A 26,206-nucleotide genomic window follows, 5' to 3' on the forward strand; every position below is an offset into this window, starting at 1 on the left:
TTGGGGATAAAAGTGCGGTATCTAGAGGTCTCTATCAAGCTAGCGTCACTTATCAGCCTACTGAATATTTATCAATGATCAATCAGTTACAAGTAGCAACCAATTGGAATAAATTAGGACTCCAAGAAAACGTTTCATTTCAAAGTAAAACAATGTATACAACTGATTGCTATTTAAAACCAGAATATTATATTGGTAATTTATTGAATGATAATAATCACGTCATAAGATACAACCTCTGACTTGGAAATCATCTAAACGGATGAAACCAGAGAGAAATATATAGTTTCCACACTAATATTAGTGCATCTAATGAGGCGACACGATTTTTTTTCTCAATTCACCAAATGGTTTTAGTGCCTAGCTATGCAAAAAACCTTAACGGCTAGCGAAAATTGATGTATTAATCGTTTCATTTTACTATTTTTAATTCAATTTACGAAGTTCATTATGATCGTTTGGCTATTTGTTTTTATTTTAATTTTATAAAATACTTAGATGTTCATTCTTTAATGATGCAACGAATTAATGAAGACACACGATTACAGCCAACTTCATCAATTCAGTTGAAATTATTAAATAATAACGATATACTCATCAATCTAACTAGGTTTTAACCGTAACGTGATGCTGAAACCAATTGGGAGAGAGTGTCGCTTTAAATAAAATAAAAAATGCGTCGCTCTATATATAATCTAACATTAGAGTACAATTTCTTAAGCAATCTTTCGCGGATGAAACGAATTTGCATGTATGTGTAACATTACTTGATCTCCAAGGAACTTGGAACGGACTAAAAACCTCGTAAAATAGAATTGGTTGGATGAACAATCCGCACTTTAGGCAACCATTGTTACACGGTTTTTGGGTGGCTGCTAGGTTCGGATCACCGCAATCTGAATCAAGCAAAGTTAAATAATTTTTATTTGTTTTGAACTGAAAAGACAATGAATTCTCGCCAGGCCATTAAAACGGCAATTTTTAATAAAAATTCAATTTTTTAATAAAAAAAACTAAGAATTTTAATTTTTCAACAATAATTTATAATTCAAACGAAAATTTGATTTTTCTAACAATAACATTAGAATACTGTGTTATAAATATCAAACTTTCAAAAAGAAATTTAAAGCTGAATCTTATTATCTCTGTGAAACGAGAATTCATGCTAATTTTAACAAAATCACCGACTCAATATTATAGCTATAACTAATATTATGGCTTTTTTTTAGACAACTACAATCCATCCAAGCTTAAAACAGGATTCCTTACAAATTGTTTTAACACAAGAGCTACTTTCAATTTTATTAAAGCATTTTTTAAGTAAACTACAATTGAAAAGCTTGGAGCGATATAGTGACAGGCTTCCCTTTTTCAAAGGGTATAATTTTATTTTTTTTACACCAAACCTTTATTAGTATTTGTTTTAATTTGAGTATATTTGCTTCCCTTTCAAAATTTCCTCTAGCTAACAAAAAAAAACTTTTAAGTCGTGGTGTTTTTTTTTAATTACAAACGTTCTCAGAACAATTTGAAAATGCGGCTTATCAATATATTTCCCTAGGCTCAATCTATTTCTCAGAACAATTTGAAAATGTGTCTTATCAATATATTTCCCTAGGCTCAATATATTTCTCCGAACAATATGAAAATGTGGCTTATCAATATATTTCCCTAGGCTCAATATATTTCTCAGAACAATTTGAAAATGTGGCTTATCAATATATTTACCTAGGCTCTTCAGTTTAATAAGATACATGATTAACATACCTTTTCTAGTGGCGTCAGTTCTTCCTTCAGTTTTTCTAGCTCCCCTAGTAGCCTATTTTCTATTGCTAATTGATGCTCATTTACATTTAAAGCTTCATATAGTTGCGCAACACGAGCACGCACTGTAGATAAGCACTCTGTTTCCTCCGAAGGTAAGTTCTCTAGAAAGAAAAAGATTCTTCACGAGAAGGCATTCATAGCATTTTAAAGCGTTAGGAAAATGCATTTCTAGTAGTAAATACAGTTAAGAGTCTCTGTTTAACACCCGTTTTTACCTGTTCAGAAACATACCGCAATGATGCCATTCTCTCACATATAACATCATATCGTATACGAGACAAGCCTTTCCGACACCAGCAGCCCTTGACTACATGGACGTGCTTTCAATTTGAAACATTTTATTTCAATTTTTGAACACTAGATGAAGATTGAAATCTATGATAATATCTTACAGGCGTTGAAAACTGATAACTGTTATAAAATATAACGATGAATTCAACATATCTGGCTAAATCCACATAATTAAATTTTCATTATTATTATTATAGTTAAAAGTAGCAATTGTGTTAATTTCTAATTAAGTCGGTTAAAGCCGAGCACTCTTTCCTGAATATTAAACTACTGAAAATAATAAAAAAACATAATATATAACAGTTGATGGCAAAACTACGGCCAAGAATTTGACTTCTGTCATGCACTTACGNAACCTTTGGCATTGTTTTTGACAATTATGACAAATCAATTATTCAAATTTTGACAAAATTATGAAATTTTGAATCATGTAAAACGAATGGCGTTTTCATACGCTACGGACTGACAATACGTCGAAATAGATAGGGGTAGAATGAATTGTGAAAACGTTAAATAGAACAATGTGAACTGTGTCTTTTAGTTATAATTCGTAGCGAAAATCAACATAGTAAACGAACAATCTCATTTTGAAAAAGGGAAAATTAAACACTTTTTAAAAACACCCAATGAAAAAAAGCACCTTTAAAGGCTTTTAAAAGACAAAAATCGAAAAGAAGCACCTTTAAGTACTTTTCAAAAACGCTACGCACCCTGTTTATATTGTGACTAAGAAAGAAAAAGACAAAATGCTGATTGGAGCCGTGGTGACTCAGGAGATAGAGCGTTCGCCTTTCAATGAGATGAACCGGGTATGAATCCCAGCGATGGCTCGTCAATGCGAATTTCGCACCCGTCTCGCACCGACAGCAGTGCTGACGTAAAGTATCCTCAGTGGTAAACGGATCATGGGTTAAAGTCCCCTTATCGTTAAAGGAGAGGTTTCCGTGGTTTTCCTCACCATATAACGCAAATGTGGGATAGCTCCATCAAAAAGTCCTCCACGAAGGCAAATTCCTCCTAACACTTGATCCAGAAGTTCCCTTGTCTTCTGAATTGGGTTTTAAATTACAAGGCTACGGAGTTGAACATAAGTAGTCGTAAACCCAAAAAATTGGTTCGGCTGCTCAACGACGGTCGTAAACTGCTGATTGGTTTGTGTGGGGAGTTGAATTCTGCCACCCAATTGACAAAAACAACTTAAATTCTTCTCAACAAATTCCTAGAAAAGTAGCTTGACAACTTTTTCCTCTCTATAGCTAACGCTATGAACGCTAAAACAGAAGTTCAGAAAACTGATAAAGCAAAATTTATTTTTGACAAAAATGTTTTTACAACATGTATATGTTTATCATACAGAGATGGCAAATATATTTAAATTTCAATTTTGAATTTTTTGTCACTTACGTTGATTTCTTCCCCCAAAAATGTTGTAATTCTCTTACCGACCCTTGCATAAAAAATTTAAAAAAAGATTTTAAAAAAATCATTTAAGAACGGGCAACTTTTTCTATCAATAAAATTTTTATATATATTAATGAAAAGAATGTGCATGATAGCGCTTAGCTAGATTAGCACTGTTTGGTTCCAAATATGTAAGCTTCAGCCTTATATCGCCTCGTAGCTTCATAGTTAAATTATTTCTATACATTATTAAAACAGAATTAACATGGCACTGAAGCCATATTTAACCATACATGAGCATGGAAATGAAATGAAAAAGGCAAATGACAACCCCTGGGTTTAAAAGATTTTCTTTAATAGTGTAGAAAATATTTTAACAACTGATTTAAGAAATGTAAAGGAAATTTATGAAGACATTATAAATGTAAACGACGAAAAGAATAAACTGACTTTAAAAATTCAATAACTTTTATTATGTAATTACAACTATTGCTATTGATGTTTTAAGAGGATAATTAGGTTATCTAATATGGCTTCTTTAATATGCTGAAGGAAACTGGGGGAAAAGTCATTAAAATGAAACCGAACAATTTTTGTGTTCATTTCTTTAATTGATTTCATTCTTGTACTATTTTAATTTATGTTTGTTAGTCTTTATTTATTGTATAATTGCAATCTGCGCTATTAAAAATTTTTAAATTAAAGAAAATACTTTTCATCACGCTAAGTAATTCCGTAATGAACTAACAACCCTGAGGCTGCAAAAGTTTAAAGGGAAAAGCTTTCCAAACATTACTTTTCCACTAATTGTGTTTAAGGGTGATTTTTCATGGTGACTACAAAGTCGTTTTGCAGATAGACAACTTTTTTCCCATACAAGGGGAAGTAAGTGTCCCCTGATGATAGTGGCGACCGGCGGGGATCGAACTCACAACCTCTTGGACATGGACCCAACGCCTTGACAGCCAGGCTATCCCGGCCTCGAACTTGGTTATTATGCGGATAAATAAAGTTACATCTTGATGTCTTTTTATATATTTACTTTTTATATATTTGTCTTTTACTTTTGTCCCCAGTCACCAGGGGAAATTTATTTTCAGAGTCATCGTCCCATATATGTCCATTTGACAACACAGAAGAAGTTCCTCATTTACATAAAATGAACAGTTCCTCCATAAATTTTAATAAAAACTAAATTATGTCCGAAAATTTATTATCTATCAAACGCCATTTCAGTATAAATTATATTTTAAGGAATGTTTATTTTAAATAATATAAACTCAAAGCCTAACACTATTTCCATCAAGTAGTTTCTAAAAACACTTTTCATATTTTAACTTAATATTACAATTTAATTATTTCTACACTAAGTAATTTCTGACTTTCTGGGCAATGGTTGTTATATTACATAAGTAGTAGCATTTTACTTCAACTCATCTTGGATAAAATAATTTGCAAAAAGAATCTTTTGACACCTCAAATAATTCCATAGCAGTGTCTAATTTTAAACGATTTTGCCTACAATCATCATAAATATATTTATTGGTTTTAAAATCTGTTTACAAAATTTAAAAGAAAATATACAATCCAGCTATCACCAGAACTCCTCCGTGCTCGCGTACTGGTGGTCACCGAGGTTACGAAAATAAGTCACATGAAATAGGGGTCTACCAGTAGTTTAAGTAATGTTATTTCATCAAATTCTCATCCGTAAAAATTGCTTTTATTCTCGTTTCCATAGTATTTTGAGTCTAGAGCTGTTCTAGTGGTAGCTGGATAGTAAAATTGAAAATATACAAACCAAGTAAAGGCGGTTGAACTAAATAAACTATGTCGTTGATAATGAGATGAAAGTCTTCATTCATGAGGGAAGATATAATTGTGGATGAAGCGATTCTCGTTCCATCTATAAATAATGCATAACATATGTTTAATGTATATAGACTGATGCCATTACATATTTCCTAGCTTTTAAAATTTCTTTTAAATCATTAGTTTAATTTATTTAATCATTTTTAATCTAATTTTTAACAATTATTTCACTTTTATTACATATTATGAAAAGCAAACATAAATATTCCATTCTTAACGGCCAAATTTTTAATTCAACACAAATGTATAACTGAGTAATTCACTGTCGGGACTGAATCGAACATCAAATTCTATTTTTCTCTCTTTATTCCTTAGGCTACTTTATTTCTCTAACCACAAAAATGTTTAGGGTTATATTAATTTCTTAAGGTCTTTTTGATGATTAAGCTATAGCTAAACTATTTAAAATTTAATAATATCAATAACGCGGGTTGGCTTCGTTTTCGGTTATTTTATCTTTCGATAACTATGGATCTCTTTCCCTACTCCAAAGTGTCCGTTTGGAACAATTCAGTCACTTTTAATTTTAAATTCTTGGTGTTACAACAAGGGATCCCCTCTGCAGAGGATCAAAATTGTGATGGCATGTCTTCGGATCATCCTCAGGCCGTCGTCAATAGCCCATTGTGCAGCTCTAGTGCGACGTAAATGAACAACAACAAGTTACAACAACGGGGGGGGGGTATTATTATTTTTTTTTTGAATTTATTATTTTTAACGTTTTATATGTTCACTAAAAATGGTAAATCCTTTTTACTTTGGAGCTCCATATTTTCAAAAATAAATATATTTTTTTAGTATTTATCAGATTTGATTCTTCACTACATCCTTACACTCTGGACAAATAATAAGACGAATGGACCATAACAATTTCTTAAAATGATTCATTAACGTATTCTTTCATTAACTCCGCTTCCCACGAACAACAAAGATTCTTCAACTTGCGCTAATCATCATCTTCTGAATAAACATTACATTAATACTGCCTTCCTCCAAGTACATCATCAACTACATCTACAGCTGTCATCAACATCAATCATCAACAACTTCAATCAATGGAATTTCATTATATAGACTATTTGATCAATGGAACTGGGATATAAAAAAAATTGAATGCTGCCAAACATTTTTAAAATTATATGGAATAATAAATATCTATGCTGTATTTTCAAAGTATCTTACAATCGGGTATTTATATTATCTTAGTGATAACTTTTACGCTTAATAAAAGAAAGTTTCACTAAGTTTACAATACTGGATGAAACTTCGATTTTTCGTTACCCGATATCAGGATTCTGATATCAGGAGCCTCGTAAGAAAATTACGTGCGGAAAGGAAAAGAAATATTAGTTAATTTGTTTAAATATCTATGTCTATATTTATATCTATATTTAATAAATATCCATGTTGTACTTTCAAAGTATCTTACAATCGGGCATTTACATTATCTTAGTGATAACTTTTACGCTTTATAAGCGAAAGTTTCACTCAAGTTTACAATACTGGATGAAATTTCGATTTTGCGTTACCCGATATCGGGATTCTGATATCAGGAGCCTCGTAAGAAAATTACGTGCGGAAAAGAAAAGAAATATTAGTTAATTTGTTTAAATATCTATGTCTATATTTATATCTATATTTAATAAATATCCATGTTGTACTTTCAAAGTATCTTACAATCGGGCATTTACATTATCTTAGTGATAACTTTTACGCTTTANTGTTACAACAGGGGGGGGGGTATTATTATTTTTTTTTACTTATTATTTTCAACATTTTACAACACTAAAAATGGTAAATCCTTTTTACTTTGGAGCTCCATATTTTCAAAAATATTTTTTTTTTTTTTTTAGTTTAAGGGTCATAATATAGAAAATTNTTTTTTTAGTATTTATCAGATTTGATTCTTCACTACATGTTCACACTCGGGACAAATAATACGACGAATTGATCATAATAATTTCTTAAAATGATTCATTAACATATTCCTTCATTAACTCTGTTTCCCACGAACAACAAAGATTCTTCAACTTGTGCTAATCATCATCTTCTGAATAAACATTACATTATTACTGCCTTCCTCCAAGTACATCATCAACTACATCTACAGCTGTCATCAACATCAATCATCAACAACTTCAATCAATGGAATTTCATTACATAGACTATTAGATCAATGGAACTGGGATATAAAAAAATTGATTGCTGCCAAACATTTTTAAAATTATATGGAATAATAAATATCTTTGCTGTATTTTCAAAGTATCTTACAATCTGGTATTTATATTATCTTAGTGATAACTTTTACGCTTTATAAGAGAAAGTTTCACTCTCAAGTTTACAATACTGGATGAAATTTCGATTTTGCGTTACCCGATATCAGGATTCTGATATCAGGAGCTTCGTAAGATATATATTAGTTAAATTATTTTTTTAATGAAATGGCACTGAGCGTGCCAATTTTGACTAAGAAATTATCCCGACACGGAAATTTCGAACCGAGCATCTAAATTATAACCTTTTGATGTAATCGATTTTGCGCCGATTTCATCCTAAATTCACGTGGCATTACAGCAGTCATTGCTACGGATTCCCACATGGTTTAAGCAATTCCAATAACTTCAATACGATATTAATACAGCAGGTAAATTTCAAATCACATGTTTGAATAATAATTTTTTGACACACACATTTGATTTGCCCAAATTCCATCATGAATTTACTTAATTTTTCGATCGATTTTTTTGCAGTTCATAATTTTTTCCTAATATAATTTTTAAAGTCTTTATAATACGAAATTATTAAAGTAAACGCACACTTTGAATCGAGTATTTGATAAATAGTCATTCAATTCTCGATCACATTTGCTCAATTTTGTGCCGATTTTATCATAAAGCTATGTGGTTTATCGATCGCTATTCCGCAGTTATTGTTGCAGATTTATCCAAGACCCTTTACATCCGCACAAGACTTATAATTAAGATTAGCTTATTGGTATTTTGGCACTATATTTTAACTCAATAGTATTAGAAAAAGCGAAATCAGAAATTCGAAATACGCAGCAGTGGAAAGATAAGGAAAAATAGAGTGGTTCCCCCGATGATTGTTCAGAAAGTTCGAGTTAAAAAGTTCAAAATTAATGTCTGCTCTCAATTCTCAGACAGATTTTTTCCCATCTAAATACTAAAATATTAAAAATGTCAAGTCATACTTGAAAAAAAATACCTAGTCACTAAAAAAAAGATTAGTCATTTTTTAATTCGAAATTAGGTTGTACTTAACTTATGCACTTTTTTATCATTTGGCATAAAAAAAAAAAAAACAAATTGCAAGTAAAACTAATCTTACAAAAAAAATATGTAAGTTAGTTCTTATGTCCGCTTCAATCAATCTGTCCACGTCGAACTGCGATGGCTCAGGGAATAGAGCGTTCGTCTTCCAATGAGATGAACCGGGTTCGAATCCCTGCGATGGCTGGTCGATACGAATCCTGCACCCGGCTCGCACTGACCACATAGCTGACGTAAAAATATCCTCAGTGGTAGACGAATCATAGGTTAGAGTCTCCTTGCCGCCACGCTAATTGTGTGAGTTTTCGTGGTTTTCCTCTCCATGTAGCGCAAATACGGGTTAGTTCCCTCAAAAAGTCCTTTATGAAGGCAAAATTTCTCCCATTACTTGATCCTGGAGTTCCCTTGTCTTCTAGATTGGGTTCGTAATTTACAAGGCTATGGCGTTGAACATTAGTGGTCATAAACCCAAAATTGGATCAGCTGTTCAACGACGGTTATAAAATCTGTTTACTTCTTTTTTCTTTAGAAGTCGAATAAAAATCACGATACATCGCTCCCCACTCATAGTTCCAATCTTTTTTCCCTTAATTTCTTTTCTAAAAATTCATCTAAGCAATGTGTAACAAAGTAGGAAAAGTAAAGTGCATCCTAAAATTTATCTTAATTTAATTCTTTTTCATAGCAACATTACACATGAAAGTTATGTTTTGTTAGGTGGTTCAAACAGCTCTTTCAGGAACGAAGTTAATCCTATTTTTTTAAGGAGAAAAATTGTTATAAGCTAAGAAAGAATTCTTGTTAACTAACTAAGCTGTTAGTCCTTCACAAGCACAGCAGCTCTTTGTGCCTACATTATTAATATTCCCGAATCAATTATTCAGTCCCTATGTAAAAACATATTATGGAAATATTAACAAGACCCTGTTTTTACGAGATTATTCAGAATTATTTAAAACATTTTTTTTTCCTTCAGAATGTTTTTTAATTTATACCATATTCCATCTCCAGAGATCGATGAAACCCTAACTGATAGAAAATGTACGACAAAGTCATAAAACTTCACTAAGAAGATTATGGGTGCACTAAGGATTAACATCCGGGGTTTTACGTAAAAGAGGTCACATTTTTCTTTTCTTCTGGTGCAGGAGCGTGAAACCATCATAAAGGGTTTAAGAGCTTTTTAAAGAGGTTTCGGCTAAAAGGCTTATTTCAGATCTCATTAAATGGTATAAAAAATAACAGCCAGCGAGAAATTTTTTTGAAGAGTTATTTTAATGCACAAACTAAATTACCCAATATCCACCACCTTTTTTAAAAGGTTAATTTATTTAATTAAATTAGGATATTTATAGTTTAATTTACTTCTAACCTCATTTTACATTTCTAGATGAAGAAAAAGTTTTGGGTGAAACCTTAAAGTGAAGTTACCCCAAGAAGTGAAAAAAAATCACTTAATGACTCGATGTTCTGAAAACTGGTTCTACAATGAAAGACTGCAATCATCTTAATAAACAGTGTTAAAAGAACTGTACAGAGAGCCAAAAGAAAAAACGGACACCCAGAATAATCTATAGATCGTATTTTCAAGATCTAGAACTTAATCTTACTGGTTATCGAGATGTAGCAAAATACGCAAAGAGTAAAATTAACATTAAGGGGTCCAAACTTTGGATCGTTCTCCTGACCAAACCATAGGGACCATATTAATGGTGGCTACCCTATATATTTTAGGAGTCAGAAATCCGAATCCATTGTCATCAAAATTTACAGAATTTAAAATGATGTCCTCGAGATATGGTGAAATACGCAAAAAGTAAAATTAACGTTATGGGGTCCAAACTTTGGATCACTCTCCGGACCAAATTACGAGGATCATATTTCCCAGATTGCGGTTACCATCTATATTTTGGAGTTCAGAAATCCAAATCAGTTGGGAAAAAGGTATGTTTATTCAGAGAAACAAAGTTGTTGTGTCTGATTTTGTAACTTGAAATATCGCCTGCACTGATTAATCAACATATTTGAGATCACCCCTTCGAACCATTAAGATTGATTCATAGAACGGGAAGATCCGATCATTAGATTAAAAATTATTCATGGTAAACCGTTTTTTTTTTTTTGTGCACTGTACATCGTGAATAACTTTTGATATACACTGATTAGCCATGACCACATGGCAGTTTTACGCAAATTTGAGCTTTTGCGTCACTGTGTTGCAGCTAGAGAGCGAGATAGCTGCAAGAAGGAAATGCGAGGAGAATGAACTATCAATTGCACTGTGTTAAGCGAGGAGATATGGGCAAAAAAAAACGCTGCTTAAATGAGTTTAAAATCCGGGTGATTATAAGCGCTCAAAGCGTCGGAACCAGTATCAGCAAAACAGCCGCTTTTGTGAAGTGTTCGAGAACAACAATTATTCATGCGTACAGAGAGTGGACTAACAAGCCGAAAACTAGATCTCAACGTCAGGCTTGTGGTTGTCACAGGTTTCTGAATGCTCGAGCTGAAAGGAGACTTGCCAGAGTTGTCCAGTCCAACAGAAGAGCAACAGTGCGTCAAATAGTGGCGAATCTTACGGAAGGTACAACTAACTGTAAACGTCTCTCAACGAAATTTGCGCCGCACAGGCTATTAAGTCTTAGAAATATCTAAGATATCTGGCTAACATAAGCAAGAATTAAAAAAAATCTAATGAGATAAATTAAAAATAAAAAGAACGTGACAATTTATGGAACATCAGAGAGGTGCTGATTTTTGATGAGAAAGTTTTTGTTTTGAATTTAAGATTCATATACTAACCCGTTACGGGATTTTCCATTTGTTGTTTTCTTTGTTGATGTGTGATTGTTGTGTCCAATAAATGTGTTTTATAAGAAAACTGTTTCTTCAATATAGCTGCTATCGTTACAAGGCTATGCGAGCTGACGACCTGTTCGAAAGCTTCTATTGTCAGCCTTGAACAAGAGCAGACGCCGGCAGTTTGAAAAGGAGCATAAGAATTGGACAGTAGATGACTGGAAAAGGGTCATGTGGTGTGATGAATTACGTTTTCAACTATACCGTGCAGAAGGCTGGGTTTGGATACGGCAAAAACAGCACGAAAGCATGGACCCTAACTACATTGACACAATACTTCCAGCTGGTGGAGGTAATGTTAGGGTTTGAGGGATGTTTTCTTAGCATTGCATGGATTATTTGATTCTTGTGGAACAACGTCTAAATGCCCAAGGGTATTTAAGTGTTATCACAGATCAAGTACATCATGTTATGTTAGTGGTGTACCCTGCCGGGGATGGATACTTTCAGCAGTTCTCCTTGTCATACAGCTCGGATTGTCGTCAGATGGTTCGAAGAACATGACGGTGACTTTACCTTGTTTTGTTGGCCCGCACAATCACCATATCTCAATCCAATTGAGAATTAGTTGGATGCGACCGATCAGGGCATCAGACAGCTGGATCCAGTTCCATCCAATCTGACGGAACTGCAAAGTGCAGTTCATCGGATATGGAATCAACTTCCTTCTACCACCTACCAACATCTCATAAAACCTATGCCAAAAAGAATTCGAGCAGTATTATGGACTAAATTTAGTCCAACAGTGTATTTAAGGGGTGGTCATAATAATTTGGTCACTCAGCGCATAAATCGGATTATCTCGTACTAAGGTTCAATCTTACTGGTCTGAAGGTCTCTCTTTAAATATACTAACCAATTAATGCAGACGACATTTTAAGTTACGAAATCAGACACAGAAACGTATTTTCGCTGAACAAACATTTTTTTCAACGGAAACTATGGTGGATAACCACAATCTGGGAAATAGTTTCTCAATAGGAGAGCAGTCCACAATTTGGACACCTTACTGTTAATATCACTTTTTGTGTATATCACCACATATCAAAAGCTTTTTAAACGATTTGAAAAAATTTTGCGCTCAATTATAAAATTCGTTTATTCCAACATAATTCAATGCAAAGAATAACTATTCATTTTTTTTAATAATAATCTAAAAAAATATTGAATCGTATACAAATTTTTACATCATTTTAAAGAATGAAAATTTTAAATCGTAAAATACAAAAAATGAATGGAATCTGTCAAATAGCTCCAGAGTTAGCTAACTTTAAAAAAGTCGAAGATTTATAATTCATTTTTCGCGCAGTAGAAAAAAAAATGGTACTAGTACCTGTACTTTGAACGATGACCCTGTCTATTCCTTTGTCTTCTTTCTGCAGATCTTGCACAAAATCAGACACTTTGGAAGTCACAGGCTTCAGAGTAAATCGGCACTTCTCACGTCTTGAAGGTAGAGGCACCGTTATCACAGGCAGGCCGCGACTATAGTACACCGTCACCTCTTTTTACCACGAAAAAAAAGTATATTACCATTAAAATTACACATAACTGAAAATACAGTCAAGGACTTGACATTTTTCATTAAAAAAATTTTCAACACAAGTCAAGAACTTAAAACATTTCCGTTACACAATTATAAAAGCAGTAAAAGATGTAAAGCTATTGTAATTACTGTCAAGAACTTGATTAAAATATTCAGATTAACAATTATGAATCTAATATACATAATTCTCTTACGTGGCTCCCAAATTTTGGCTGTATTTCTTTTCCGCCGGTGGCAACGTTTGCTTTGTTTTGTCTACATTACTATTTCTCTTACACGGCGAATCGACCCATGATTGCCGCTAAAAATGTCACATACCAAATCTAGATGAGGTGGCTCAACATATAGCGCTTTTAAAAACGGAAACTGAAATAACCAGAGAGCATCAGCTGCGGCAATCTCATACTATTAAGCTAGGCAGAAGTGAGTAGTCTTTGTCGATAGATCTCTATTTTAGTATTTTGTCGAAAGCGCTTTTTTTCATTTGACGATATTTGACGATTTTTGATTTATATCACGAATTATACTATAGCACATTTCTAATAGGTTTAACGAATTACATGTCATTCATTTGAATTCAAATTTATTTTAATGACTTAGTCTTTACTAAAAAGATGGTAGATTACTAAAAGATTTTTTATATGGATTTGAATTATTGTTTTGAATTCTTAGAATTTTGTGCATTTGCAATGTACCTAAGTTAGTAGCTTGGTTTACGAAGCAAACCATATAAGACTGCGTAGCAATTTTCGGGGGTTGGAGATCGTAAGCGAGCAGGTGGCGCAGAACACTAGTATATAATAATTGTAATATATCTCAATTGCATATTGATATGTATACTTTTCTGGACCCAAGTGTGTATACTTTTTTGACGAAATCTTTGAATAAATTTTTCAAAATAAATATTTATGGTATAAATATCATTATTTGTTATATATAATTTGATACTACGCAACACACATATATTTATTAAATATATCAAAATAAACATTACGGAGTGCTAGAAAATAGCTTTCATAGTGGACGAAAATGTATTACGTATTATCATTAATATTAATGTATTATTATGTTAATAAACTAGAATTTATATTGATTGATTGAGTGTAGAGTTCAATGGCACAAGGTCCAAATCAGGACATGCTGCACCAAACAGTACGATAAAACTAGAATTTATAAAAAAAAAATTTATTATTACATATTAAATAGTTTAAGTAGATAAAATAAATAGTCTCGCTCTTAAGGGTAACAACACATTAGAAGCATATGGAAAAGAAAGGATTTTTTAATAAATTTTCCAATGATTGTAATTAATTTAATTTTATAATTTTTTTTTATTTCATTGCATATATGGGTGATTCTTTGGAAACATGACAATTCGGAAAAAAATTTACCTCAAATTTGAAGTCTTCAAAATAATCAAATTTTTTTTCGTATATTTACTTAGTTACATCTACAGACAGCGTAGTTTATTGACATTTGTTTAAAAAAAAAATAGAAATTCACTAAATTTTGAATGCCAGGAAAATGACATATTAGCTTAGAAGTTAAGAAAACAGTCATTCTAAGCTAATAGTAAGTAACTCAACTTAAGAAACTCAAAAAGACAAAGTTGAAAAGTTAATTTTAACTTTTTAGGCAAATAAATTCCAAAAATAGTTATTGTGAACAATTTGAGTATACCGTTTCTTCTCGGTATCTCGTTTTTTTCTCAGTTTAATTTTCCTTGATTCCTATTTCTTATAGACCTCAAATATATGTGAAACACCTTGCATTTTGCTTCATTGAAGAATAATTCTTCACGATATTAAAAATATCAGGCAGGTAGTGAAATAGTTCTAGAATTGTTAACATGGATAATTTGGGGGAATGAATAATTTGATTTTCAAATTAAATATTGTCCGTTTTTCTATTTTTTTAAAATGAATTTTAAAAATGTCCTTACCATTAGGCACAACAGCGTCAGTGACTGCTGACGAGGAGATGAAACGAAGTGAAGGTAATGATTGTTTCGATCGTGGAAAGTGTCGTTTATTTCTCCATTTCTAAAAAAAAGCATATATAAATGTAAAAAAATTACAAAAAATAAAAAATTTATGTAAATAAATAATTTATAAGAATACACCAAATGGTCGTCACTTTTAGTTGAAAATAATTCGATTTTATAAACTTTTTCCACATCTACAAAAGCTAAGAAAAGAAACTTTCAAAAAAAACATATCATTATTTAGTGAATATCTAAAATATCCGCCCTTAACGACTAAATTACTTATCCGCCCTAAATTACTCAACGACTGACCACAACATAACTGTATAATACCCTAAACCTAATACACATTTTAATAACAATTTTTTCTCTTTTAAAAAATGAGATTAAAAGAAAAATAAAGTTTTAAAAGCAATTTGTAAAAAAAAAGCAAACAAAATGAAGAGACTTTCTTGGTATATAAGAAGAAAATATGAAACTCAGTGGGAGAAAACTATTTACTCGAAAAGGAAAATTTGAACCCAAACCGTGAAATATTTTTTTTTCCATTTTTTTCTAGAGATACTTAAAAATTATGCCTAAAAGTTTTTCCGAAAGAAGTTTTAAAATTCTCAACCATCTTTATGTAATAAAAAAATAATTTTTCTTTTTTTTTTTCACACACCTGAAGAAGAATTTTCGACGTCTCTCAGTTATTGGATCAGTGAAGCTAACATACAGGGGAATAGTATTGATTATGCATTTGCTTCCATGAAATAGAAAAAAAAGTATATCTATACATACACTATGGATAGCATCATATATTACAGCATATTTAGTTGAAGCTGAAAAACTTCTAAAATTCGATAGAATACTTTTCAAAAATATTGATAAACTTATGGAAAGCACAAGATTTAAGTGAGGTAGAAAAGCTTCGAACTAGAAAATAATATTCATTCATGTAGTACAATATTTATTGCTGAGGAAAAGGGCAGAAGTAGGCTAATTTAAAAAAATCGTCAATTGTGTTGTTGTTGCTTGTTGTTTCTAATGCCACTTGCCACACGGGCAAGCCTGCTTGGTGAAACCGAGCAAATTTAAGGCAGAGTGTGCGTTTCTTGTTTTTCCGTGGCGCCATCTATGGCCAAGAATTCGACTTCTGCCACACCATACGTCGCACCCGTTTATAGGGCGGACCCATTCATACATCCATTCATTCATCCACAGATCGTAATTTTGACCTGAATCATAGAACGATCGATCTCTAATCCAGTACCCCCAGAGGAATTGATTTGTTATAGGAACATGGAGGACTTTTGCGACTCGACAGATTTAACGTGCATCAGTCACGTTACATTGATACCAGCGGGGTTCGAACTCACGAACTCTCGGACATGGGCCCAGCGCCCTACCGACCAGGCTATCCCGGTCTTCGTCAATTGTTGTCACTGCATTGAGCCAGGTTGCTTGGAAAAAGCTCCGCGATTTTTCCAATCATTTTAATGTTTTAGGCTAACTGCAATCAGACTATTTTAGACTGGTTAGAAACCGTTTAATCAGCTCAGAGGATAGAGCGCTCTCCTTCCAATGAGCTAACACCCAAGTTCGAATACCAGTTATGCTTGGTGGATACGAATTCTACTCTATGCTTGCATCGACTACAATGCTGACATTAAATATCATTCTCTTCGTAAAAAGTAAATGTTGGTAAGAGTAGTTTGTCCATAGGCTTGATCTAAAAGTTCTCTTGTTTTCTGGGTTGCTGTTCAAAATGACAAGGCTACGGTTGATAGTGGTAAGCACAAAAATGAGTCGGCTACTTAACGTCGGTTTAAAATAAAATCCTCTTTTGACATACGTTACACGAGTACAGGTATGAATTTACCATTCAAGTAAAGAAGCTTTTGTATATCTTACGGAAATTTGTTGAAAGATATTTAGATTTCAGTAAAAAGGCTTTTATGCCATCAACTAATTTTACTTCCAAAATAAATAATTTGATGTTGTTTATTTCATTTTATCACAACAAATAATAAAAATTTATCCTATTCTCAAAACTCTGAGACTAATATTTACAAAATGCAAATGTTGTCTTGCCGAAATGAAATTAATTTTAATTGAATAAAACCTTATATAAACTAAAAAGATTTTCACTTTAAAATAAGCTTTGAATTAAAGACGCTAATTAAAGAAAAATATCCGAAACTGCATTTGAAATTTTATTTGCGTATACAATATAATAATATCATTCATCATCAAATTTAATAATTACATTATCCCAGTTATTTTTATTTTGAGTTAAAAAAATTTCAAAATTAAAAAAGTTGAGAAACATTTTAAAATTTAGAAAATATGAGTTACTAAAATATACTAATTGCAAAAAAGGCTTAAATCAACAACTTAACAACTTAAAAATAAATGTCTGAGTAGGAAAAATTAGTCAATGTTGAGATGTTAAATGCATTTTTGTAACAGTCAACTCAGTATTGGGCATGGCAAAAATGTAGTTCCTATTTGATTTCTATTTAAATAGAATTTAATACAATTCAATATAAAATTGAATAAAATATTCCTAGGAAAATACACTTCTACACACTCTAATATACAATAAATAAAACATTTGAAAAATAAGAATATATTTAATTTATTCCCATTCTGACTAACAAGTTCTTTAATTACCTTGCTAAATAAACAAATAAAAAATATTTTGCAATTTTCAAATGGGATTTGAGTGAAATATGCAGATGAGTTAAATTGTAAGAATTTATTTCAAAGTAATAACTTTTGATGATCTCAATTATCAAATGCAAGTTCAAAGAAAATAAAACTTTTAAGGCATTCGCAAATTTGTAAGAATGCCCACATTAGTTTTATGAAAATATAATTATTACAGCGCGGTACATAAATAAAAAGCTAATTAATTTTGTAGTTTACGACATTCGAGCTTCTAAAGATTAATTAATTTAAATTATTAATAAATAACACTGACTAAAAAATTTTAATGTTTTTCCTGCCCTTTAGATATAACTATGTGATTCTGTATATAAAATAAAGGTTTTTCATACGTTATAGTCTGCAGGCGAAAATGTGCCAAGTTTCCAGCAAATTCTTGGATATCTATCTCACTCTTTAATGCATAGAGCCTTGAAGCTTCGATAAGGTAGATAATAGTTTCGTTACAAAAAGTTTTGTGAAAATTGTTTAAATGGTCGCCAAGTTGTTGGCTTTAACACTGCCAATGAAACTGCCAAAAATTTTGCTTGTGAGTTATAATTATGTGGTGCTATAAACTAAGTCACCAACACGTTGTAAACAAACAAAAAAAATAGCAGGTGTGTTATTTTGAGACAAACATAAGCGAAAAAAAGAGAAACTTTGAAAAAATTTGTAAGCAAAGTAACGCCCCTTTTTCATTTATATCAAAATAAATAAAAAAATTATAAGCAAAAATAAATATCATAAATGATTTTTTTTTCAAATGATGTATCTTCTTGCTACAAACAGAAGTCATTTCAAATAGAAGTTTCTCTCTAAATTAACAATTTGTAAGAGCCATCTCCATTTTGGTAGCTCAATATCGTGCTTTGCTGCGCTAACACTAAAAGATTATTAGAAACAAGAAATAACGAATGTCTGTAGGAAATTGTATGTGAAGTACAATAGAATAAAATTTAACGTTCGATAATTCGCTCGAGAATTATTGACTGTTAAACTTGTAGGCAAAAACACCATGCGGACGTCCGCTCTACCGGAAGCAAGAATCCAACTACTGCGTTGAAATTTGTTTATGAATTTAACACGAGTATTTTTTTTAATTCCAATTTGTTTATAAACTATTGCATTATTAATAACTTTTTAATGAATTTTTTTCATTATTTTTGCAATAAATAATGATTATTTATCTACTGCTGCCGAAAAATTTCTCTCTCTCGAGATCATCAGTTTATTAGCTCGCGTTTAATTTGACGTAAAAAGTCACAAAAAAATGGAGAAATAAAGATAAAAGTAATAAGAGAAAGTGGACAGATGTTGCCAGATATAAATGATAACATTTATATTACTAGTAGACAATATATAGTTACGACGAATAGTGAGTTTTCATTTAGTATGCAATATACATTACCCTGCAATAATGGAAGGGGCACTTTGTTTTGCTTTTTTAATTTCTCAAAAAAATAATTAGGACTATTTTGTAATTTTAGAAGTGTTTAGTTCATGCGATTTTTCATACTTCGCAGTAAATTTTAATGCTTTTAGGGGTTTATGGGACCGACACTTAATTGCGAATGAAAACAAATATTTTTGAACGCCCTAATGCCAGAAAATCAAGCACTAAGCTTGCAACTTGCATCAGCACAGAAATAAAGAGACGCATTATAGCAGCTAATCGATGCAGGCACTGGTTAAGAACATTTCTAAAGTCAAAATTAATGAGAAGCTGAACAAAAATAATGCTATATAAAACAATCATTAGACCTGTCTTAACTTATGGATCCGAAACATGGTCTTTAACTAAATCACAAGCAGACCTGCTGGTTGTTTTTGAGACTAAAGCCTTGAGAAAAATATTTGGTGCTATAAATGTGGATAACTTATGGAGACAACGACATAAGTCTGAACTATATAGGTTTTCAAGGAAGCTGATATCAAGAAGTACATCAAAATAAGTCGCTTACAGCTTGCGGGTTACAAACCAATGGGAACTAAAGTTAAAGAAGATCAGATGGCTTGACTGTGTGAAAGAGGATTTCAAAATCCTAAGAATTACTAGCTGGAGAACAATCGCAAAGAAAAGAGCAGAATGGAGGAATGTACTAGGGAAGGCTCTGGCCCACAAAGGGCTGTCATGCCAATAGAAGAAGAAGAATAGGATCTTTAAGAGACTTAAACTTATTTTCGTTAACAGATCTAAAAATAACTTTTTAAAAAAAAAGGCCTGATTCTTTTTCTAGTTTTGTTTCTCACCTTTATTTTCCCCTTTTTGCTGCCAACTTTAAGTTGAATATTTTAAATCACTTTTGTTTCTTCTCATTCACATCTGGTAAGTCATGAAAATGGGTGCCTATTTTTGAGCGCTTGAAACATGTTGACTATTATATTCAATCTGTTTATTTTCGAAGCGAACGAAGTTTATTAATAAGGTAATATCTTTAGTTTCTTAAGATTATTTACTTAATATTTATTTAGAATAAGAATCTGCTTCTTACCCTAGTTTCAACACCTAAAGGTCGTAGTCCCGTGTTTTCAACAAAACATAATTCGGAAGCCTACAAGAAATGAAAAAAAAAATCATTATTACAAAGAACATAATTCATCAACTATTTATTTTATCAAATGAAATTTTGGATTCATGAGAAATAAGGAATGAATTGGCAATTTTCACGATAAAAACATTCTATTCTATTTCGAATGAAAGCTGCTAAAGGTTTCTGGATAGCATTATTTAAAAAACATTCTTCACGTTATAATATAAATGCTTTTCATCAAATAAGAATTGATTTTAATTTGTCTGTAACATGTTGGATTATACACAAGCACGTTATTTGGCAATCAGTTGGCTATCTAAATTCCTAATTTAAAAATAAATAAATAAATTTTTAAAAAAAACAGTTTGCTATTCTGATATTTTACCGTTCCAAAAACACTTAAGCAAAGGTCTGAAAGCTGACTGAAGCGAGAAACGATGAAGATCGTCACAAGTAAACTTTAATTTATTCTTAATTTGTTTTTATGCAGTTTGTTGCTTAAAGGACAAAACTGTGTTTATTTGTTCTTTAAAGATTTATGTCAATACTGTACATTATTTCACGCAAAATTTTCTATAATAAAATAAGAACAGACTCCAACAGAAGCTTATTTTAATTCAAATTTAATATGCTTACCAATTGATTTGAATTTCAAGAATTGTAAAACGCTTTCCACACTTACGCACACGTAAAAAAATCTAACCAGGTGTTTCAAAATTATTTAAAATCTATAAAGAATATGTTGCATCTACTATAGAGGTAGTGTGGAGAATTTTAAAAAATAAATTTTGTACCTGCTTTTATTTTATAAATTTATCGTATAATACACTATGCTACAGATCGTTTACGTAGATTTCAAAATATAGAATAATAAAATAATATTTTCATTTTCAAAAAGTAGAAATAAGAGAAAGAGAAAACCACAAAATAAACAATAAATTCCTTTATGCTGTAACTTTAATATATTAATTTGTAATAGCCAAAAAATATCACAGTACGAAAAAAATCCTTCCGTTTTTTGTAAGAAGAGTGTAAGAAAAATATTTTGGCAGCCATTCCATTTTATAAAAAGAAAAAAAAACCAACAAAAAATAGAAGAAGGATTCTTTTTATTCTACTCATTTTTCAAGACAAAAAAAATGTGCCTAACAAAACATAGTCCATCCTGTCGGGCACCAAAACTTTTGAACACTCGGCCACCGTTCCTATTTTTTATTCAGTAGAATGATATCCAGAGCAAGAGTAAATAGCACCCAATTTTCCCCCTTTTTTTACCGAGCTGAATATGAAAGATTTATATAAAATCGAGACAGCTTTTGACGGAAACATTTATTTCAGGAATACCGAAAGAAAAGAGAATTTCAGAGAAGGAAAATGGCCCGAAAAATGATAGGGGGAGAATATTACGCAAAATTTAAAATTATCTGCATGAAACAAAACCTAGTTCTGTTTATATAAAAACATTGAAAGTCAAGAATAATTTTTTTTTATTCAAAAACTATCCGGCACCAAAACATTTAAACATTTTAAAACTTAAATTAAATAAGAATTCAACCTTGATAATCCCTTTACAGCATGAAAAACGACCTTCAGATTAAAACATGTACTTCTCGTATACTTTTGGATAAATAATAATCTGCAAGTATTATTATTTTACCACGTACTATTTCATCAAAATTCTAGATTTTAAATTGGATGTTCTTGGATGTTATTTTAATAGCACACCATAACAGCTTGCTGTAAAAAAAAGCTATGATCGGGGTGGTTAGTCCAATTCAGTGGTTAGTAGAGGTAGCATTACTTTAGTATAAAGAATATTTTGGCCGTATGAGATACATTCTAATTTGTTATAAAAGGATATTTATCCTGGAAAAATAAATTCATTTGAGAAAAGTTGTCCCAGTCCGATTACCAAGAATTTCAAATTAAAGTGAATTGTTCCCAACGGACAGTTAGGAGCATGAGAAGAGATCTATGGTTGGCGATTTATATTGTATAACATTTGTATTGAAATAAAAAGTTAGCCCTTACATTGATTTTTAAGAAAAGAATGAAATATTTATAGTCCCTGGTCAAATTATTAGACGCACTACAGTTTTTTTTTTTTTAATAATTACATGTTCTGCACGAGTTTATATGCAACGCTTTTATATTTAGACATACATATAATGGGTTTTCATTCAGAAGATTTTTTTATATACTTCCTATTTGCATTTATTTTTAACGTATTACATTACAATGTTAACACACGATATGATATGACGATATGACTGATACACGAACGTGAAAAAGTGCAAACCGGTTTCAGTCGCATTCTCGCTTGTGTCAGTTGCGGACGTGATTCTGTGGCTTTATGTGCTATGTTTATTTGTTTCACAGTTTTATACTATGCAGTTATTTGTTTATTTAATGCGCAGTGTATAAATAATCAATTGGAACAAATTTATCATGGATAAAAAAGGCGATATTTTACCATGTAATAAAGCTGAAGTAAAGGCCCGCGTGAATGCTAAAATATTTTCAAACCGTGAAATATCACGAAGATTGAAGGTTTCTGAGGCTAGCGCACGTCGCGCATAGGGATTTAACGGGTGTGCACGGTTTTTCGAAGTAAAATAATTAAAAATGCCTTCAATCGTACAAAAAATTTATTTGAAGAATGCATTAATGTTGTAAATATGGATGTGTATTCTACACTAGAGTGCGCTGCAAGCTCTTTACTGCCTATACTTCCGGGTTACTATTTCCAGTGTATCTTAAAGCCATTTGGCTCACTAAGTGATCATTGTATGTTGAGACTGAGTAGTATTTCTTCTATACGTGTATTTCTTACCTGATTTATTATTTGTGTTAAAAAAAAAATCGTTTTGAGAATCGTCATTTAAAGACCTGCCATTTCAAGACGTAAGAATCGTCATTTGAAAAAAATAATCGTTATATAACACTTCTTACCTTGTCAGCAATATACCAACTTCGAAATTTAAACCTAAATGATAATTTGTAAAATGAACTTAATCCCACAGCTCGAACAATATGCTAACACTATGATGGGGCATGGCTTGCAGCAAGAACAGTAATAAACAAGTAAAAAGAAGCCAAATCGGGACTGCCAACAAAGAGAGTTCTTTCTAAATCGAGCAACCATGTCACTTTTTTAGCAATACATCTATAAACAACTAAAACACATTTTTACCTCAAACTCACCGGAATTATTTGATATCATTAATATCTTATGAAATACAGAAGATTTGAACTCAGAAATTATAATTTTTTTTTATATTAAAAAAATTATCGATTTGAAAATATCGCCTCGCAGAATAAGCTGTAGTAAGCAGCTGTATACTTTCTAACTGGAAGTAGAGCAGGTCAAGAGCTCGAGATCGTTGTTGTTTACATTTATATTGAAAACAACATCAATTTAAAACAAATATCAAGAAAACGAGTTTTTCTCAATTAAATTTTTCTTCTATTAAAATCTCATCACTTGCTCTTCGCCAGCAAGAAAGAAATGTTGTCAAATAAAGCTTTCTGACTAGCAAAGTAATCGTTTGCATATCCGACCTTTTATGGCAAAAAGTATATATTTATTGTTGGAAGACAAGTTTTGCAAAAAGTGTTTATACCTTAAAAAAAACTTGCGAAAAGAATTTGTACTTGAAAGAAAAGTCTTGAGAAAAAGTGTTTGTAATTGAAAGAAAAGTCTTGTGAAAAAGCGTTTGTAATTGAAAGATAAGTCTTGAGAAAAAGCGTTTGTAATTGAAAGTGAAAAGTCTTGAGAAAAAGTGTTTGTAATTGAAAGAAAAGTATTGAGAAAAAGTGTTTGTATTTGAAAGATAAGTCTTGAGAAAAAGTGTTTGTATTTGAAAGAAAAATCATGAGAAAGAGTGTTTGTAATTGAAAGAAAAGTCTTGAGAAAAAGTGTTTTAAATTGAAAGAAAAGTCCTGAGAAAAAACTTTGTAATTGAAAGAAAAGTCTTAAAAAAAAATTTTGTAATTGAAAAACAAAAGTCTTCCGAAAAAGTGGTTGTAATTGCAAAAAAATATGTCTAGCAAAAAATGCTTCCATGATCAAATCATACCTTAAAACAATAAACCTAAAAATTAGAACCTCAGTTAACAATACTTTTCTTTTAAAACTTACATAAAAACAAAAACTTACTGCAACACGCATTAAAAACTGTGGTCTGAATCAATGATTACGGAAACAAATATTAATCGAATCCGAAGAAGAGTCAAATACTATTAAAAAAATCAAATTATGTCTGTTCCAAATAAGTTCTTCGTGACACAAACAGTAAAGCCATTTTCAAAACGTTTTCATTTCTGAATTCGTAATACATAAATAAACATAACTTTGATAAAAAAGTGTCACGTTTTCCCCATTTTCGCTTTTCAGTAGTTTTTTTCATAACTCTCAAAAATACTCCTTTCTTTTCTTCTTTGAATTTCCAAAAACAACATACTCGAGAGATCGAAGAGTCCGTGGAATGAATAAGATCCGTTGCCAATTGCAATAGACAAAAAAGAAAAGTTCCAATATTGAAAGAGTCACGTTTATTGGAGAGGCAAAAATATGAGGTGGCGGCGAGGATTCTCTAGATTTCTACGTGAAAGAAATAAGATTCTATTCTCTCAAAAAGAGAGCAAAAAAGTAGCGTGAGATAGGTCCATTCATTCGCTTTATTGCGTGAGAGAAAATAAAGCAGAAAAATGGGCACCTGAGATATTACCCGACACTTCAATAAAGATTTGGTTCACTACATTAATTAGAGTGATAATATGAGTGGATATAATTTGCTTCATCATAAGAGTTAAATCTATTTTCTAGATTAAGATCTTATGCAGACCGTAATTGGTTTTAAATTTGACAAAGGAGTTATCAGTTGGGTTAATTTTCAATAATACGATCATTTTTAACAAAAATCTATACCGAACATCCATTAAAATATTTGGATAAATATAAGAGTCACGTTTTTATTTGATTAAATGATTACGAAAAACATAAATATGAGAAGAGAGCATATACTTTTAAAACTTGCAAAAATAGAATTAATTTTATTTATTACATTTCAATGATATGATTATTTTTCAACGAAAACTGTATAATAAATCTCAATAAAAAAGGTTAAAAATATTAGTTTAAGCTAAGACCATGAAATATAAAAATTGTTAACAATAGGAATATAAAACAGCTACAAAAAATGGTTAAAAAAAAGTAATATTGTAGTGTGTTTTAAAGAGATTTCAATCACTTATTTCGACGGTTTTATAGCGTGAAACAATGTTAAGCAGAAAAAAGAATATCTGATTGATACAAGAATGCTATAATGACAACAACAAAAAATTTAAAAAGTGATAAAAATGTGTACTAAACAGGGTGATAAGGAAAAAATATATTTCTTAAGTTGAGAATTCTAAACAATCAAGGTAAATTCTAAACAATCAAGATGAGGGGCACATGGTCTAGTGACCTATCAATTTTGAAATTTGAAACAGAAAGGTAGGGGGTTGTAATCATGCATTAAAAAGACATTTTCAACACTAACTGCTTGAAGAAAAGTTTTCTGATCCCAACGATGTTTAAGAAAGGTTTAAATCAGGGCACATCTAGTGAAAAACATTCTTGAGCAAATTTTTCCAAAAATTATAATCATTACATTGATCCTGGTAGGCAAAATGTGCTGAATTCAAAATATATTAGTTATATCGACAATTTCATGAGTGCTTATACAATAACTTAAAAAATCATCGCATGACAAAAAAAAATTCTTCCGACCTTAATCTTAAAAAGTTTTAATATTACAGGCTATCGGTAACTAAATGGGTTTTTTCTCATTGAAACCCGGACTAGATGATAGCCCCACTCTAATTAATTGAAGACTAGAAATTGATTCCTCAATATATATATATA

At 31.2% G+C, this 26,206-nt stretch overlaps 1 protein-coding gene across 2 annotated transcripts in view; it reads right to left on the minus strand.

The window, feature by feature from the left end:
• The window catches only part of LOC107439563 (mitochondrial calcium uniporter), a 131,749-nt gene that overhangs the window by 16,162 nt on the left and 89,381 nt on the right, over nt 1-26,206 (minus strand). The window contains exons 2-6 of one of the 2 annotated variants that reach the window (XM_043050005.2): nt 20,257-20,316; nt 15,029-15,128; nt 12,874-13,044; nt 5,321-5,425; nt 1,768-1,928 (exon numbers count right to left, since the gene is read on the minus strand). In XM_043050005.2, coding sequence (XP_042905939.1) covers nt 1,768-1,928; nt 5,321-5,425; nt 12,874-13,044; nt 15,029-15,128; nt 20,257-20,316 — 597 coding nt within the window. The remainder of the gene's footprint in view (nt 1-1,767; nt 1,929-5,320; nt 5,426-12,873; nt 13,045-15,028; nt 15,129-20,256; nt 20,317-26,206) is intronic. The other variant, XM_043050006.2, reaches the window with a different exon arrangement.

This window comes from Parasteatoda tepidariorum, chromosome 4, assembly GCF_043381705.1.
Source record: "Parasteatoda tepidariorum isolate YZ-2023 chromosome 4, CAS_Ptep_4.0, whole genome shotgun sequence".
NCBI lineage: Eukaryota > Metazoa > Arthropoda > Arachnida > Araneae > Theridiidae > Parasteatoda > Parasteatoda tepidariorum.